At 39.4% G+C, this 17,976-nt stretch overlaps 1 protein-coding gene across 4 annotated transcripts in view; it reads right to left on the reverse strand.

Moving 5' to 3' along the window:
* Nucleotides 1-17,976, reverse strand: part of LOC122796547 (collagen alpha-1(XV) chain-like) — a 1,635,928-nt gene that overhangs the window by 122,619 nt on the left and 1,495,333 nt on the right. For all 4 annotated transcript variants that reach the window (XM_044065114.1, XM_044065113.1, XM_044065111.1 and 1 more), the window contains 2 exons: nt 12,770-12,898; nt 11,946-12,005 (listed from right to left, as the gene is read on the reverse strand). In XM_044065114.1, coding sequence (XP_043921049.1) covers nt 11,946-12,005; nt 12,770-12,898 — 189 coding nt within the window. The remainder of the gene's footprint in view (nt 1-11,945; nt 12,006-12,769; nt 12,899-17,976) is intronic.

Raw genomic sequence — 17,976 nt, forward strand, 5'->3', positions numbered from 1 at the left:
CAAAAGCAAAACCCCAAAAATTTTTCAAACCCCAAAAAATTCATTATTATGCCCTGGGCATCACACATGACCTGGCAGTTGATGGAGGGGAAGCCCTTGTGGTTAATGTAGGCCCTACCCTGCTCACCTGCTGGTGCTTTGATGCGTATGTGCGTGCAGTCTATAGCACCCAGTACCTCAGGGTATTCCGCTATTTGCTGGAAGAGCTGGCCAATACCTCACGGGCATTGGGGAAATATACATGATCACCGACATGTGCTGACATGGCATCCAGGAACTGATGTAGTACCCTGGAGGCTGATGCCTGTGATATCCCCATCATATCGCCAGTTGGTCTCTGGAAGGTACCTGTTGCTAGTATTCTTAGGCCAACACATACCTTGGTTTCCACTGGGATGGGTTCCTCTCTGTTGGTTCTGTGTGTGAGGCGTGGCCTGCACAGCTCAACAATCTGCTGCAGGAGCTCTCTGTCCACTCTATAGTGCTCTACTATCTCCAGCTCATGTAACCCGTGGTAGGTGACCCTGGGCCTGTACACTCTTCTCCGTCTCCTCACTGTGGGTTGTCTGGCACCATCTGCATTGTCACCACCCTCAGCAAGTCGCCTATGTCTCATTATGACAGCTATGGCAGCCCCTAACATTTCTGCTTTGAGTGAAGCTTTTTCAGTTTTCACTTCTATTAGCTTACTCCTGTCTTGCAGTGTCTCTTAATGGAAACATCCTGCACTACTGTTTGCAGAGTTTTAAGTGCTGGGCTGGGCTACTATTCTGCCTGTGTAATTGCCTGCTTCTAATTGTTTTCACCTGCTAGCTTCAGCAGTTATCCCTGCTAGCTTCCTATTAATTCTGTTGCTTCCTTTTTCCTCTCTGTTTCCTCAGGGGGGAGCAACTTGCATACTATCTGAAACACGCTCACAGTGGCTTACAGCGCTGCGTGCTTACACGGTTCAGAATCTACTTATTCGGGTTTAAACGCGCGTACACCCACGCAAACACTGTTACACATCCGCCAACAGCCTCCAACATACTCAGCCTGCAAACAGTGTTAAACATCTCCCAACACGCTCCCACATGCTCACACTGCCTTACACGCAGGCACACTGCCTTACTCGCGCTTCATGGCGCGCACACGTGCGCATGCACGGCCAGCAAGAAACTTTGGTGTAGGTAACAGTGTACACCTTCCATTTCTTGACTTTCCATGACTTATCTAGTGGCACACCTCTTTCCATGATCTATGCCTGTCATCTGTCATGTTACACTGGCCTCCAATGAACTGCATTTCTTTCTACCATTCCCCCCTGTGATGTCACCTATCTCCTACTCTATTCCTCCCCCTTATGTATCTCTTACACTACTCAGAATGTGCTCATTTGCTATGTGACAGTGGGATTCAGTATCCTAACCCTCATTTACATGAGATTGCCTACTAATGCTTAGTTACATGTCTTAGACTCAGCTTCCCCCCTTAGCAACCACTACACGGTGGCCATGTTGGTTTTGGTCTGCTGGTCCCTACATTGTCATTCCATGTATTGCATGAAACCCACATTTGTGGGTTTATAACCTTCTTTTTTATGGTTTTATACAGCGCAGCCCGTTTGCGCGGGGCTGCGCTGGGTTTAAACATCGGCGATAGCTGAAAAAAAAAAATTATATTTTTAATATTTTTGCATCGGGTTATCTTGCCAATGGCCACATATTTGGCCATTGGCATGCTGCCTGAATCATATGCCACCTTTTTTTGGAGCTGACCGCTCCGTTGTGGATTTTGCTGAAATGTACTCAGTTGTCAACTGAGTACATTTCTGCAGCTAAAACGTCTCCTACACGGACTGGTTTCTGCTTCGTGGATCGCTAATATACCTCATTTGCATACCTTTCAGATGCAAGTGAGGTATTTAGCATGTCCACGCCCAGTCCGTGTAAGAGACGTTTTAGCTGGTCTCTTACATGGAGTTTAGGGCTGTTCCTGGATCGCGAGGCTTGCATGGAGTGTTGCACATCTCTTACACTCCGTGCAAGCCTTCGTGAATCCTGCCCATGGTCTTTTGGAATCTGGCCCCCACTGTAAACCTGTTTATAGATAGGCCTTACACTGAAGTGTCACTTTTTTGTCCTGTTATGGCGAGAGTCTGCAAATCCTAATTGGAGATGAAGATTCATATTGTCTGGTAACTAAAATGTCAAGGTGTCTTGATTGAATGCTTGTAAGCGTTTGTGTTTCAGTAATTGAAGGCCTTATATTATTTATCATGTTTACCATGCATGTATGGCTTTGTGCAACATGTATATAGAAGTAGTAAATACAGAGTAGGGCAGTTAGAACCAACTCCAGTAACTAGAGCCATCAAATTAAGCCACCAAGGACCACCAAATAAAACTTGGCAATAACTGTGTGTCTAGGCAGCTTAGTTACAACAGTATCTTCATTGGATAGTACCCAGTTAATGTCTTCTGCTACTTGTAGTTCCCTTTGTTTAATATTTAAAATGGTATTTAGAAGTCATTTTTTCTGTTTTTCTTCCATTTCCAGATGCTAGTACACATCTGTTAAAAGTCTGTTCAGTATAATGGTAAGATTCAAATCATTACCATTATACTGAAGGATTTCAGGGTCAAAAATAGTTTCCAAAGTACTGCCACACATGCACTTCTCCTGAATGATGTGAGGATGCATGCCACACTGGATACCTTTGTTTTGTTAGTTTTAAATGCTGCACATATGTGTAATGTTTATCTGATTTTTTAAATTATTTATTTATTTTATTTAACATTTGTTTACCAGGAAAGTCCAACTTGGAATGAGTCAATTTTCAGTGGAGTCCCTGAGAGAAACACTCCAGATGCATGTCTTTGTAACGTGGGAGGAAACCAGAGCACCCAGAGGAAACCCACACAAGTGTAGGGAAAACATGCAGACTCCACACAGAAGGGACCCCAGCTGAGAATCGAACCAGAGAACCTCTTGCTATGAGGTGATAATGTTAACCACTTCACCATTGCTTCTTAAGCAGCATTGTTCTTCTAACAGTGCTCTGTAGCCCATTCAAACTATTTGCAACATGCTGAGATGATATCTCTGACTCCAGATAGTTCATAATCCCGGCTCTGTAGAGGTGATATCCATAGTAGTCACCATTAAATGTCTTCTCCTGCAGATCCTGTATGACCCCAGAGACCCTCAGTCATGTATACAGTCAGAGATCAGTGTCGAAAGTTGCAGAGTGTCCCTGTACATCCCTGGCATTTTAAATTGTTTATAATGCAGTGGTATAAGTCATCAACTTGGAAATTGTTGGGGTCCTCACTGATGCCTCCATCATTTTTGTACACCACCAACCCCACCATCAGGGCAACCTTCAGCAGTTGCATGCGGTAGTCACCACAGAATAAAGGCACTGATAACACTCAGAACCAATGAGAAAGAGCCCCCCCCCCCAATGAATGCAGATGAAAAGGACAGATGTTTCTTTTTGGCCTTTTTCCCTAACTTCCCAAGGAATTCAATAGTGTCTTCCATTAATGAGTATGGATATTCTCAGTGAAGTCCTAGTTCATATCACCTTAACACAACAAGTATGCTGGATGTTGGATGAGCTATTCTGTGTGGTAATGTCTGACTGGATTTAATCTTTAAAGATTCAGCTGTCTTTTCTATAATTATGAGAAAATAACTGAAAATCTGACCCGATTTGCACCAGGAAAAAGAACAAAAACAACTCAATATACTTATTAGGAGCTGCCTGTTTGACTTCTGTTTTTGTTATTTTTGTCATGTCAGACAATCAATTTACCCTAACTGCTAGCTACTTCATTATGTTCACTGCTAACATACTGTTATCCTGAAGCACCTGCATGCTCAAAACAGGCTAGTCAGCTCTGGGACAAAAATAATGCATGTTAACAAGCCTGTTTGACTGGTTAACACCGAGGAATATCAATATTCCACCATAATATACAATGCTTTTAAAGTTCTCTCAGAATTTTTATTGAACTTGAAAATACAGTAACTGCAGTCTTCTCACAATGCAGGGCAATGAGTGATGCAGGTGTATACGTTATGACTTACTGTACTAATTAATAAGCTAAGACATAACTGTAGTTTCATCATCATCTTCTTTCGGCTGTTCCCGTTAGGGGTCGCCACAGCAGATCACCTATTTCCATTTCTTCCTGTCCTCTGCATCTTGCTCTGTCACACCAACCACCTGCATGTCCTCTCTCACCATATCCATAAACCTTATCTTAGGCCTTCCTGTTTTCCTGTTACCTGGTAGCTTCATCCTTATCATCTTTTTCCCAATATACTCAGCATCCTTCCTCAGCACATGTCCAAACCAACGTAATCGTGCCTCTCTGGCTTTGTCTCCAAACCTTCCAACCTGGGCTGACCCTCTAATATACTTATTCCTAATCCTGTCCACCCTCGTCACACCCAGTGCAAATCTTAACATCTTTAATTCTCCCACATCCAGCTCAGACTCCTGCCTTTTTGTTAATGCCACTGTCTCCAACCCATATAACATAGCTGGTCTCACTACCCTCTTGTAGACCTTCCCTTTCACTCTTACAGGTACTCGTCTGTCACAAATCACTCCTGACACTCTTCTCCACCCACTCCATCCTGCCTGTACTCTCTTCTTCACCTCTCTTCCACACTCACCGTTACTCTGAACTATTGACCCGAAGAAACTCATCCACCTTCGCCACCTCTACTCTTTGCATCCTCACTATTCCTCTATCCTCCCTCTCATTCACACACATATATTCTGTCTTAGTCCTGCTGACCTTCATTCCTCTTCTCTCTAGAGCATATCTCAATCTCTCCAGGGTCTCCTCCACCTGTTCCCTACTCTCACTACAGATCACAATGTCATCTGCAAACATCATAGTCCACGGGGACTCCTGTCTGATCTCGTCTGTCAACCTGTCCATCACCATTCCAGATAAGAAAGGGCTCAGAGCTGATCATTGATGTAACCCCACCTCCACCTTAAACGCATTCGTCACTCCCACTGCAGACCTCACCGCTGTCACACTACCCTCGTACATATCCTGTACCACTCTTACATACTTTTCTGACACTCCTGACTTCCTCATACAATACCACAACTCCTCTCTAGGCACCCTGTCATATGCTTTCTCTAAGTCTACAAACACACAATGCAACTCCTTCTGACATTCTCTGTATTTCTCCATCAACACTCTCAGAGCAAAGATCGCATCTGTAGTGCTCTTTCCCGGCATGAAACCATACTGCTGATCACTAATCATCACGTCCCTTCTTAACCTTGCTTCCACTACTCTTTCCCACAACTTCATGCTGTGACTGATCAATTTAATCCCTCTGTAGTTACTACAGCTCTGTACATCACCCTTATTCTTAAAAATCGGTACCAAAACACTTTTTCTCCATTCCTCAGGCATCCTCTCACTTTCCAAGATTTCATTAAACAATAACTGTAACTGTAATTACTGTAATAACTGTAGTTTAATGATCTGAATAAAAAAAAATTGGGTTCAAAATCATGTCAGTTAAAATGTTTCAGATTAACATTTTATTGTTTGGAGACTTTAGTTTGTGCAGTGGCACACCTGGGATACCAGTCTTCTCAAGAAAGTCTTGCCATTCCCTCATGTAAGAGCAATGTAACTTGTGCATATCCTTGCTGAAGATACTCTGATAATACAGCCTTGTTCGATGTACATACTATGTAGATAAGAGTTCCCCTTCCTTTTTTCCTACATGACAACTGTTCTCTTCTACTTAGCTTTCTCCTGATCTTGCTCCAGTAAGTAACTTGCTGATATTATGTATAAAATTCTTGCTTAGTATGCTAAAATGAAGTCTAATTTTAATGTTTATGAATATTCTGGTTCTACAACCTGGTTAGTCTTTCCAGAATAAAGAAAAATGAAGATTGTGCTATTACCTAATAGGGTACATTCTTTTAAATGCCTATTGAAGTGAATACATTAACTATAAAGTCATGTGACTAAAAATTGTATTTAAGCATTACTTTAAAAAAAAAAAAAAAAAAATGACATAAAAGACATACATCTGGAGTGTTTCTCCCCGGGCCTCCACTGAAAATTGGCTTCGTTCCAAGTCAGACTTTCCCAGTAAACAAAGTTAAATAAATAAATAATAAATAAATACATTTAAAATAACCAGTGAGGAATCTTAAGTGTGATACAAATACCACATAGCTTAGAAAATAAAATATATTTATTTTATTTGTTTGCAATTGTTTGCTAGAAGGTCTGACTGGCCAGGAATCCCCTTTTCAGTGGAAGCCTAAGGGAGAAAACCTCCATCAGTGTACAGTTTAAATACATTCATCCAACAAGCTTTATGATGGTAACACATGTCAACTGGAAAAAAAAAGAAAACTAACAGTAACATAGCTGTTAGAGCAAGTAAGATTGAGAGGTAGAATTACTCAGAAGTTCAAAGGTTGGTATGTATACGACATTAACTGAAGTGTTTGTGATGGTGAATTGTATAATTTTAGACTGTGTGCAGATGAAAAATGTAAATGTAAGAAAGATGAAGGAATAGACATAGGAATAGGTGGACCTGAATAGGAAGTCAGTAAGTGTACACAGGAAGGAAATAATGAAAATAATCTGAAGGTGAAGTGTGAACTATAGTGGTGGAAAGTTAGGTCAGTAGAAAATTACAGTGAGTATGAAAACAATGAGTATCACAAAAGTACTGGTATAAGGGCAGAGGGCGAAAACAATGAGCATCACAGAAGTACTGGTATAAGGGCAGAGGGCGAAAACAATGAGTATCACAGAAGTACTGGTATAAGGGCAAAGGGCGAAAACAATGAGTATCACAGAAGTACTGGTATAAGGGCAAAGGGCGAAAACAAGGAGTATCACAGAAGTACTGGTATAAGGGCAGAAGGCGAAAACAATGAGTATCACAGAAGTACTGGTATAAGGGCAGAGGGCAAAAACAAGGAGTATCACAGAAGTACTGGTATAAGGGCAGAGGGCGAAAACAAGCAGTATCACAGAAGTACTGGCATAAGGGCAGAGGGCGAAAACAAGAAGTATCACAGAAGTACTGGTATAAGGGCAGAGGGCGAAAACAAGGAGTATCACAGAAGTACTGGTATAAGGGCAGAGGGCGAAAACAATGAGTATCACAGAAGTACTGGTATAAGGGCAGAGGGCGAAAACAAGGAGTATCACAGAAGTACTGGTATAAGGGCAGAGGCGAAAACAATGAGTATCACAGAAGTACTGGTATATAAGGGTGAGGGCAGAGAAAACAATGAGTATCACAGAAGTACTGGTATAAGGGCAGAGGGCGAAAACAATGAGTATCACAGAAGTACTGGTATAAGGGCAGAGGGCGAAAACAATGAGTATCACAGAAGTACTGGTATAAGGGCAGAGGGCGAAAACAATGAGTATCACAGAAGTACTGGTATAAGGGCAGAGGGCAAAAACAATGAGTATCACAGAAGTACTGGTATAAGGGCAGAGGGCGAAAACAATGAGTATCACAGAAGTACTGGTATAAGGGCAGAGGGCGAAAACAATGAGTATCACAGAAGTACTGGTATAAGGGCGAAAACAATGAGTATCACAGAAGTACTGGTATAAGGGCAGAGGGCGAAAACAAGGAGTATCACAGAAGTACTGGTATAAGGGCAGAGGGTGAAAACAATGAGTATCACAGAAGTACTGGTATAAGGGCAGAGGGCGAAAACAATGAGTATCACAGAAGTACTGGTATAAGGGCAGAGGGCGAAAACAATGAGTATCACAGAAGTACTGGTATAAGGGCAGAGGGCGAAAACAATGAGTATCACAGAAGTACTGGTATAAGGGCAGAGGGCGAAAACAATGAGTATCACAGAAGTACTGGTATAAGGGCAGAGGGCGAAAACAATGAGTATCACAGAAGTACTGGTATAAGGGCAGAGGGTGAAAACAATGAGTATCACAGAAGTACTGGTATAAGGGCAGAGGGCGAAAACAATGAGTATCACAGAAGTACTGGTATAAAGGCAGAGGGCGAAAATACTTACACAGCACATAAGGACAGGTACGAATACAAGAGGTGCAAGGATATTATCCAAGGGTGGAGGAGCACACACAGGTCCAGGTGTCTACAAAATTTGTATTTAAGGTGCACTTGATAACAACAGGGTTGCTAATTTCTCAAAATGATGTGGGCAGATAGTTTCAGGTTTTAGCCACATAGGAAGAGTAGAGAGAATTCCTAAGGGAGTTACTGGAGGCAGTTATAAGTGACAGGACGTAATCATAGAAACCAAGGGACTTATAGGGCAAATGCCATTGGATAAGAAAGTTTAATAAGCCACATCTACCTGGTACATGTAGGATTTAATACGGTATTTTTAGACGACAAAAGTTGAGGAAGTTTGGTAATTTCAAGCAGTTTAGTTGTCTGACAGTGGTGCAGTTGCAGACTTTGTTGTCTGATAGCGGTGCAGTGATGTGAAGGACTCTGTTGTCTGATTCTGGTGCAGTGAAGGGCTCTGTTGTCTGAAAGTGGTACAGTGACAGGCTCTGTTGGATAGGTTAGTGGCATATTTAGCAGGTTTTACTATAGCACTGCTCTAGTTTTCAAAGTTGGATCGAGTGGATGTTTGTGAGGCTAGGGGTGATGTAGGAGAGAGTGGGCATTAAGTAAGCAACTGTTATACACTTCCAAGTGAAAAGTAAGGATTAACTCCCTATAGTAGAACATGTTTTTGATACATTTTCCTGGTAACCAGTTGGACATAGAGATCATTTTTTTTTTTTTCAAGACTTATGCTGCCTGGAATTTTTGCACGGGAGATGGTTACAATGGTGCTATCATTAGCGGACAGAACAGTAAGTTAATTTTGGAGTCATAGTTAGACTTGTGGCAAAGATCACTATTTATTTATTTATTATGGGAGTGTTTAGCACTAGGTTAGACTTTTCATGCCATGATTCGATGGGAGAAAAGGATTGTTTGGATGATGGACTGTAGCTCAGGAACTGTTTTTGTAGTATAACTGATAGAAGAATCATCTGCGTATTTGAGTTGCTGGATGTTCAAGGAATGTCATTTATGAACATATTGCATAGTAAAAGACCAAGAATGGAACCTGGTGGGGGAGCTCCTAAGACAGGAAGAAGAAAGATGTGGAGCATTGCCATTTTACCTTCGGATTTTGTTGGATGTGTAGAAATTAAACCATTTGAGGTTTACTGTAAAGAGATTGGGGGGGGGGTAGACAAGACGTTAGCTAAAGATGGTATTGAAAACTTTAGGTCAAGGAATACTGAAGAAGCTAGATAATTATTGTTTTTGTCTGCTGAATGGCACTTGAAAATGATAGGAGGGTAGTGTCAGTACTGTTAGATTGCTGAAATCCACATTTAGATGAAGAAAGGTGATTGCTGGTTTGCATGATTTCTAGGAGCATGGAGTAAATACATTTGTGAAGTATTTTGGAGAAAAGGGAGTGTATCACAATGGGTATAATGTTAGACAGTCTTCTAGAAGTGCCCTCCTTTATGAAGGGAAGAATGAATGATTACTTCCAGGTGTGAGGGAACAGGTATTCTTGAGCAGATCTGTAAGGATGGAGATTGGGTAGGCAGTATCAGTAGCCAGCTTGAAGTATTCTGCAGGAATGTTGTCAGGTGCTACTCAGTTTTGAAAAGGTATTGCTTTACTTCATGAGTGGGCACAGGGTTTAGTGTAAAGAAAATGGAGCTGCTAATTTGGGGCTTGTGAAAGAGTATGGCAGGAGGAAGGGGAGGAGTACTAGTAGTAGGGAACGTAAATAGACGTGAGTGAGGGAGGCAGCAATGGGTTGGTTAAGATATTAAGAACTTATAGCACTGTTAACTATAACAGTGTTAGGTATGTTATAGGAGGGAGCTGATTATATATAATGTCACACTGTTTTTGGAGGGAGATAAGAGATTGTGATTGTTGTTGGATGAATTACTATTTATTTTATGTATGACAGAGAAGGTGTGTGTGAGAAGGGTTAGGGAGGACTTATGTTATATAGAAGGGAAATAAGAGTTAGAAGTGAACTAGGACTACTTATCTTGAGTTGGGAGGGTGACTGAAAGTGAGATGAAGAGAAGGGAGTGTGGTTAAGGCACACTGTGTTAGTGAGAGGTAAGTGTTGAAAGATTAAGTAGTGATCTGGTTGTTTTTAATGAGTGGGTGGACAGAGTAAATGGAAGTTAGAGATTTATAGAGAGAGAGAGAGAGAGATGAGTGGTTGAGTTGGTATACATTAATGGGGGGGATGAGACATAAGGCTGTGCTATGATTAGTTGTTTCAAGATTGGGAGAGTAGAATGAGCTGTGATCATGCCCCTCAACTGTTCAGACTTTTGCAGAATATCGAGATTTTTTGGCTATTTTTTGTCTGTTGCTCAAAACATTTCTGGTTTTCTGGCAAATCACTGGGATGATTTGGGGACCGAAGTCACTAAATAATGACATACATTTGAGTTTTAGACTTCAAATCCTTCAGTAAATGTATGTTAAAACAAACCCTGTTACAATACTAACTTCCTGTGTTTATAAGAACAATATTTAAAATCTGTCCCTATTTTTGGGCCTCCATCCCCCCATTTTGTCGGGCTTTGTTTAGACTTCATGCACTAAAAGGTTGAGAAGGTATGGCTATGATTGGTTGCTCTGAGACTTGGAGTGTGACTGGTTGTATATAAATGTACAAAAAGGTGGAGTGGGAATTTGGAGGTAGGGTAGAGGAGCAAAGTGAAGCCATTTGTAATGAGGATGAGCATAGTAGGTATAGACATGAGGTGCTTTGTGCTGCGAACAAACTATTAAAAGTGCAGTGGGACAGCTAGTAGCAATCCAGTAGCCTTGTGATCATCCTAGTCCCATTTAAAAAGAAAAACAAAAATAAATCTGCCTTACAGATAATGACATGAAGTAGGGTGGTTAACTGAAACAGAACATGTCTATTAATGCAACAAAAGGGAAGAAACTACATAACTGAACAAACAAAAGCACCAGTTGAGTGATGAAACTTTAAGCAAAGATGCTGATGTTAGAAAAAGGAACTAAGTATTAAAAAACAAACCACTGCAATAGTGTTTTACAAATTTAGCAGCAGAACTGTATTGTGCTGATGATATCTGAGTATCTTATTTAATTGATTTTTTGGCATCAGAGCTACCCTGCTTTGCACCATCAGCTTCCCTGCATGACTTTGTTTTCAGGTTCTACCTTTTCCTCTAGTCTCAATGGAGTTCCTAAATGGAGACTGTTATCACACAGAATGCTCCCATTGTAATGATGGAAGCAGATAGAGTCCAAGGTATTAGGTTAGATTAAGATGTTCAGTTTATGTACTTGAATTAATTATTCTGAAAATGCTAGAGCACAACACATTCATCTGTGTATAAATATCAGGGCAGAATGAAAAGAATATTTTTTTAATCTGATTTATTCTTTGGAGATGGTTGGTTAAATATTATTACTCCACAAATAATCTTCACACATTATTAGTTTACTTACCAGTTTTAAAGTCTGTCAAGGAAAAAGTACATGCCTGTAAATACTTTCCAGAAAATGCTGTTTGCTCACTATGTTATAAAACAGTTTTTGAGGTACAGGTGTATAAAATAGGTCAGAACTTTTATCATGAATGAAAGAACTTTGGCACAGTTACAGAAAGACTCAGAATATGTTATTACTGCATGGTTTTCACTATTTCCTTTTGTTAACCTTTGACATATTACACTCTCTCATATAATCTGGACATGACTTAGCAGTGACTGCTGTTTACCGACTATAGTAATATTTAAAGTTATATTACTGTTATGACTAAATTGCATATTATTGCTCTGTAGACTTCATTAGTTAAGAATAGTAATGGATTAGTTGCATGCAGTACAAAGCAAAAACTGAATTGTACATACTTGGCTGGCTTGAGCAGGGGGTGGTGGACTATCTGCAGGTAGAGGTATCAAGTCTCCAAGCTGTAAGAAAAAAAAACACACCAATAATGTACATATCCAATAGAACACTGACAGAATCAGGTCTATAACATGCATACCTCTCATTCCACATGCTTATATAGTTAAGTAAAGCTTTGTACTGATACCTCTGTGACAGTGCTCTTAGACTAACTAATGCTAGTGAACTGAAAAAGCCACAGTCGGTAATAATTGCTTGGCACAGATATAACAAGCATTTTTGTTAATGTATAAAACTTCTAGAATGTTATCCTCTCCAGGAGTAGGGTACTCTGTCACAGAGGGTGCATGTTTCTGGACAGCATATCTTTTACATACTGAAAAAAAAAATTAAATAACAGGTTTAAGCAAAAATAAAATATAAAAGAATGCCAGTACCTGTCTTTTAAATTAAATTCTAGCATGTCTCATCGAACAAAATAATAAATTATTCCAAAAAGAGTGTATTCCATGCAGTACATGGAATATGCCACCCTTGATGCTTAGTTTTTACCTGCATTTTCTTGCTTTAGTACTTGTGTTGTTACTTTACTTTGAGCCTTATGGAACTATTTATTGCTTTATGTCATACTACAAAAAAATTAACCTTAATCAGTCCATCTGTTTGTCTCCCAGTAAAAATAAATAAAAACTGAATGCTGGCGTATATTCACAATGTGGAGCATATCTCAATATTTTCCCTTTTTCAAGTGGAATCTGTAAAAGGGACATGTGTATGTCTTAATGCCAACCTGCTTCAGGAAATAGTTCACAAAACGCAAACTTACCTTGACCTTTTTCCATCCCTGCCGAACACGAATGCATAAATCATTGCTGTCAGACAAATAGATCAACGTGCCTTCTGTTACTAGATGTGTTGACTGTAACATAACTTCATTATTCTTGAAAGTTGTGACCTATTAAAGAGCAGAGAGAGAAGATCAAAGAAAAACAAAGCGATTATGGATACAAAGTTACTGTTTACATACAAGCAGTGCTTCAAAAAGGTTAAGACAGAAGATTTCTATTAATTATTTTGTTTTTGACAAATATTTCTTTTAATTATTATTGTTTGGTTTTCTGTGTGTTAAATTGGTGTGAATACAATGTGTACTTTTAAAATAAGCATTCCACCCACTTAATTTTGTGGTTTTTCAAGCAGGTACCCTTCAAATGTCTGTCTGTCTATATGTAGAATACTAAAACCAATATATCTTTTGGAACTAGATACTCACATAAACTTGTGTGGATTGCTGCTCATCCACAGACGAAGAAGTTCATGACAAACAGTGCCAGGTAAGAGAATAAAATAACTTTAAGAACAGTACAGTATGCCTTTAAAATAAATATGCTGGTTTGCCTTTTTGCCTCTGCTATTCTAAGTTTTCATAGCACTGATATATGAGAGTCATGTATCCCATCTACTTCTCTGTCTGTATTCAATTCCTGATACGGGTCACACTGTTGTAGTCCTTTGACATTGTTAATTTCCACAATGATACTTACTGTATATGGACACCAACATATATACATGGAAACAAAAGAAAACACAGTACTTTAATGGCAAGTTATTTGTATGCATGCATTTCTGCCAACGTTGTATTTTTGTAGCAATGTATCATTCATAGGTGTGCATACAGTGTGTTGTGTGGGTCTGTTTGTATGTACATATATGTACACATACACACACATATATATCTACACACACACACACACACACACACACACACACACACACACACACACACATATATATATATATATATATATATATATATATATATATATATATATATATATATATACATACATACACACACATATACAGGGCTGCATTTTACTTTACTTCTCACAGGTTTTAATATACTTAAGAATGTATTAAGTTTTGATGTATTCTGATGGTCTTTGGTTACAACCTGACGAAAGCACTCAATAAAAGGTTTTTTGATTATCCTGGTGGAGTTTTTGTGATACTGTGTTTCAAGCTTGCGCATCCTTTGGAGGTATTAGTCTTCTTTATTTTGGTTCCTGGTCTGTTTGTTGGTGGGACTTGCTTGTGAATGGAGTCTTCCTCTAGAACTATCACCTTGGGTATTGACCCTGTGGAGAACATTGGACTAGTAATCCAGCTAATTCAACAATTTTCCCAACAAGCAGGTGGGGATATCTCTGGTGTGGCAGTTTTACAATTGGGAGCCACCCAGGTAGGCTTGACATCAGCTCAGCCCACAGTGGTAAATATAAATGCAAAACAGACTGTGAAAGTGTCATGTGGGCTAATAACAACTTTAACATTCAAGACTGGCTGAAACAGGACATAGTATTTAATGGGAACTCAGGCTCTATAGCTGATGTCCGGACTTTTAATCAATCACTTATGTGTCTGGAAAGGAAAATTATTAAATGTGGGAAATTGGAGCTAGAATTTTTTTATTTTGTGGAGTGCATCAGGAGCAAGGTGGTGCCGAAAGGGCTAAGACATTGGAGGTTTCCAACAGGGCTAATAGCTGATTCACCTATGCACAAAGAACTGCTGGATTTGTTTGATCATCAGGGATTTGAACTTATGGAAACTTTTATTAAGTTTGACAACAGATCTATTGAGACTCTGCAGGCAGAGATTGTTGAACTTGACAAAGTTCTACATAATGATTTGTTGTTCAACCCCTCTTTTCCAGCTTACAAGGATGTCTTTTTGACAACTAACAAAATAGTTGCTGAAGTTAAAACCCGAAAAGAAAAAAACTAAAAAGGGACAAGGAAGCCTACATTTCAGGCACTGCATATCCCAGACCTCCTAATCCTGCCTACAATGCTTTCAATCAGTCTAATTCAGCCAATAGTGGTGATGAGGAAGGTGTAGATTTAACAGAGGAAGTGAACCAGCAATCCCCTTTAGGGTGGGACTTTCCTTGGAGGTCCGAGAGGTTGCAAAACTGACGAAAAGCGGGGAATAATGTTCAGACTTCCAATTTCATGCCCTTGGGGCCGCCACAACAGTCACACAACTGGAGAAGGAACAGGAGGAACAACCGGAGGAACTAAGGGAATGTTTGTTACTTTTTTCCCCTGGAACTGCCGATTTTGGGCCTTTGGACTTTCAGGTAGCTGTTGAATCAGAGGTTTTTGTTCCAGAAGTCAAGTTGGTATGTGTTCAAAACAAAAAAGCTGATTTTACACTATCACTTTTCTGGTCATGTGTTTGATGAAACAGCGCAGATTTATTCAGCAAAGGACTTAGTTTTGTGCCAGCAATTGTTTGTCTTTTTCGGCTTTTCCTGGTTAGGGGTCGCCACAATGGAACTCCGGTCCACTAATGATTGGCAGTCAAATTTTATGGTGCCGAGTTGCCAGCCTGACACCCAACCTTCAGCGAAGGCACGCCCATTCACACATGTCTTTCGGAGGCCACTAGACCGCGGGGAGGACATGCAGACTCCACACAGAAGGCACTCCAGCCGAGAATCGAACAAGAAAACCTCTTGCTGTGAGGCAACAATGCTACCGCTGTACCACCGCAGCTTCAAATGCTCTAATATTGTTGATTTGGTCTTGGACCTTAAGTTGTTTATTAGAAACTTGAATTTTAAATTGCTTTTCTACAATGCTAATGTTTCTTAACAGTGTTCTAGTTTACGTAGGAAGAGCATATACAACCCCCCCCTGTACATTTCTGTCTTACATTGTTTGAAATAATTTGTGAATTTGATTTCAGAGCTCTGTTGAGTCACCAAAGTGAATATAATTGTGACACTTTAACTGAAGCTGAAAGGAAATTGCTTTCAGACATTTGTAAGGACAGGACAGTTAGAGTCATGAAACCCGATTTTGGGGGGGGGGGGGTAGTTGTTATGTGTAAACAAGACTATGTAGAAAGAATGAGTTTTTATTGTTTGATGAAACCACCTATGAAGAGGTTTCACGGCATTTTGTTAACTTGTCCTATTATAAGGTAGATGTGGTTTTACAAGATCTTTGTGACCAAGGGCAATTGGACCCGGGTCAACTGGAATTTCTTGTTAATAAACATCCAAATGTCCCTAGTATCTTCAGAATTCCGAAGATACATAAGAGTTACTATAACCCTCCTATGAGACCAATTGTGAGTGCAGCTGGCTCAAAAACCCACACTTTGGGAAAACACATTGATTTTACTGTCATAAATGTATTAAAAGGAGAAAAGTACATCTGCATAGACTCCTGGCATTTCCTGGATAAACTGAATGGTGTAGTATTTCATGATAATGTGAGTTTTTTGACAGTGGATGTTACTAACTTGTATAATGTTATTCCACATACCACCGGTCTGGAGTGGTTTGAGGAGTTTTGTATGACAGCAAAATGTTCACTAATAGTGAAGTGGCAACATTAGTGACCCTTATGGAATTATTACTGAAAAACAACTTTATCTGCTTTGAAGGGCAGTATTTCCTACAGAAGACAGGCATTGCCATGGGGGCCATTTGTGCCCCAGTGTTTGCAAACATCATTATGCTTATGTGGGAAAGGAAATACTTGCTTAGTTCAGAGTTTGCCAACACATGGACAGTTTATTTACATTACATTGATGATTTGTTCTTCTTGTGGAATGATACAGGGGAAGACATTATTACTTTCACTGAGTATTTAAACAATACCACTGATTTTTGAAAATTCATTTATACACACAAAAAAGATGGTATCAACTATTTAGATGCAGACATTAGAAAAGATCGTGACAGGAAATGCTTTGTAAGCAATTTGTATAAGAAACCTACCTGCTGTAATAGTTTTCTACATTTTGAGAGTAATCATCCTGAATTTCTAAAGCATGGTATAGTAAAGGGATAATTTGTGAGGATTGCCTGAATGGTCAGTACTGATCAGGATTTTCTTTTGCAGTGTGAAATATTGACTAAGTTGTTTTTAGCCAGAGGGTACCCCACTAGTTTGATCTCCACAGTACAAAAAGCAATTGTGTGAAGAAGAAATAACCACAACATTCTACCTATTTTGGGGGTTAACATGGTGGTTAATGATACAAGTACTCTCAGGACTACCAACACAGCTGACTCTTCAAATATTTCTGTCCCTTTGTTACTAAGTTTTCCACTGACCATCGAATGTGGCTGCTGTTCTAAATGTCATTTGGTCATGAACTGTAACCAGATTAAGTTGAACCATACAACCATAAAACCTAATGGCAAATTTTCTTGCAACTCCAAAGAGGTTGTTTATGCTGCCCTGTGTCAGCATTGCAATATGTTCTATATTGGGAAAATGAAAAGAAAGTTAAGGGACAGAATTTATGAGCACCATAGAGACATAAAAAACGGTAATAAAAACAATGCCTTGTATAAGCAAATAGAAAAATATTCAAGAGAAGTGTGTTCTGTGATTAAAAGTGTTTGGAAAGTAGAGCTGTTATTCACTGGTCATTCTGTTTTGGTCGTTATAGTAATTTGCAGTTCTACAAGGAGTGGTTACAATAGAAAAATATTCAACACACGTTTTTTTACTTGCTGTTGTTGAAGGGGTCAAAATAGATCCTAGAGGGGGTCCCTGGGAAGATTATTTAGAATTCAGGGAATTATGTTGGCAAATTAAGTTGAATGCCTGTGCCCCCCCCAAGTCTCAATGACAACATTAGTATTAGCAGCCTTTTAAGGCTGCGTTCTTATGTTATATAGTTTTTATTAGTTTTTATATGTTTGAGCTGTACATTATGGATTTTGTTTGTTGAAATGTTACTAGAACATTTCTGTTACTTTCTAGGTAATAGTGTTTTTTGCTGTTTTACTTTAAAATTTGTTTATGAATTTAAGTGTGATATGTTAGATAGAGAAAGTCTGTTCATAATTAATGTTATGAGAAGTTTCATTGGCTTATTATGTCACGTGTTCTCACAGGTTTTAGTATACTTAAGAAGAGTATATTAAGTTTTGTTGTATTCTGATGAAGTCTTTGGTTACAACCTACTGAAAGCACTCAATAAAAGGTTTTTTTGATTATCCTG

Source organism: Protopterus annectens, chromosome 3.part0 (genome assembly GCF_019279795.1).
Source record: "Protopterus annectens isolate FY-2018-M chromosome 3.part0, PAN1.0, whole genome shotgun sequence".
NCBI classification, from domain to species: domain Eukaryota; kingdom Metazoa; phylum Chordata; order Ceratodontiformes; family Protopteridae; genus Protopterus; species Protopterus annectens.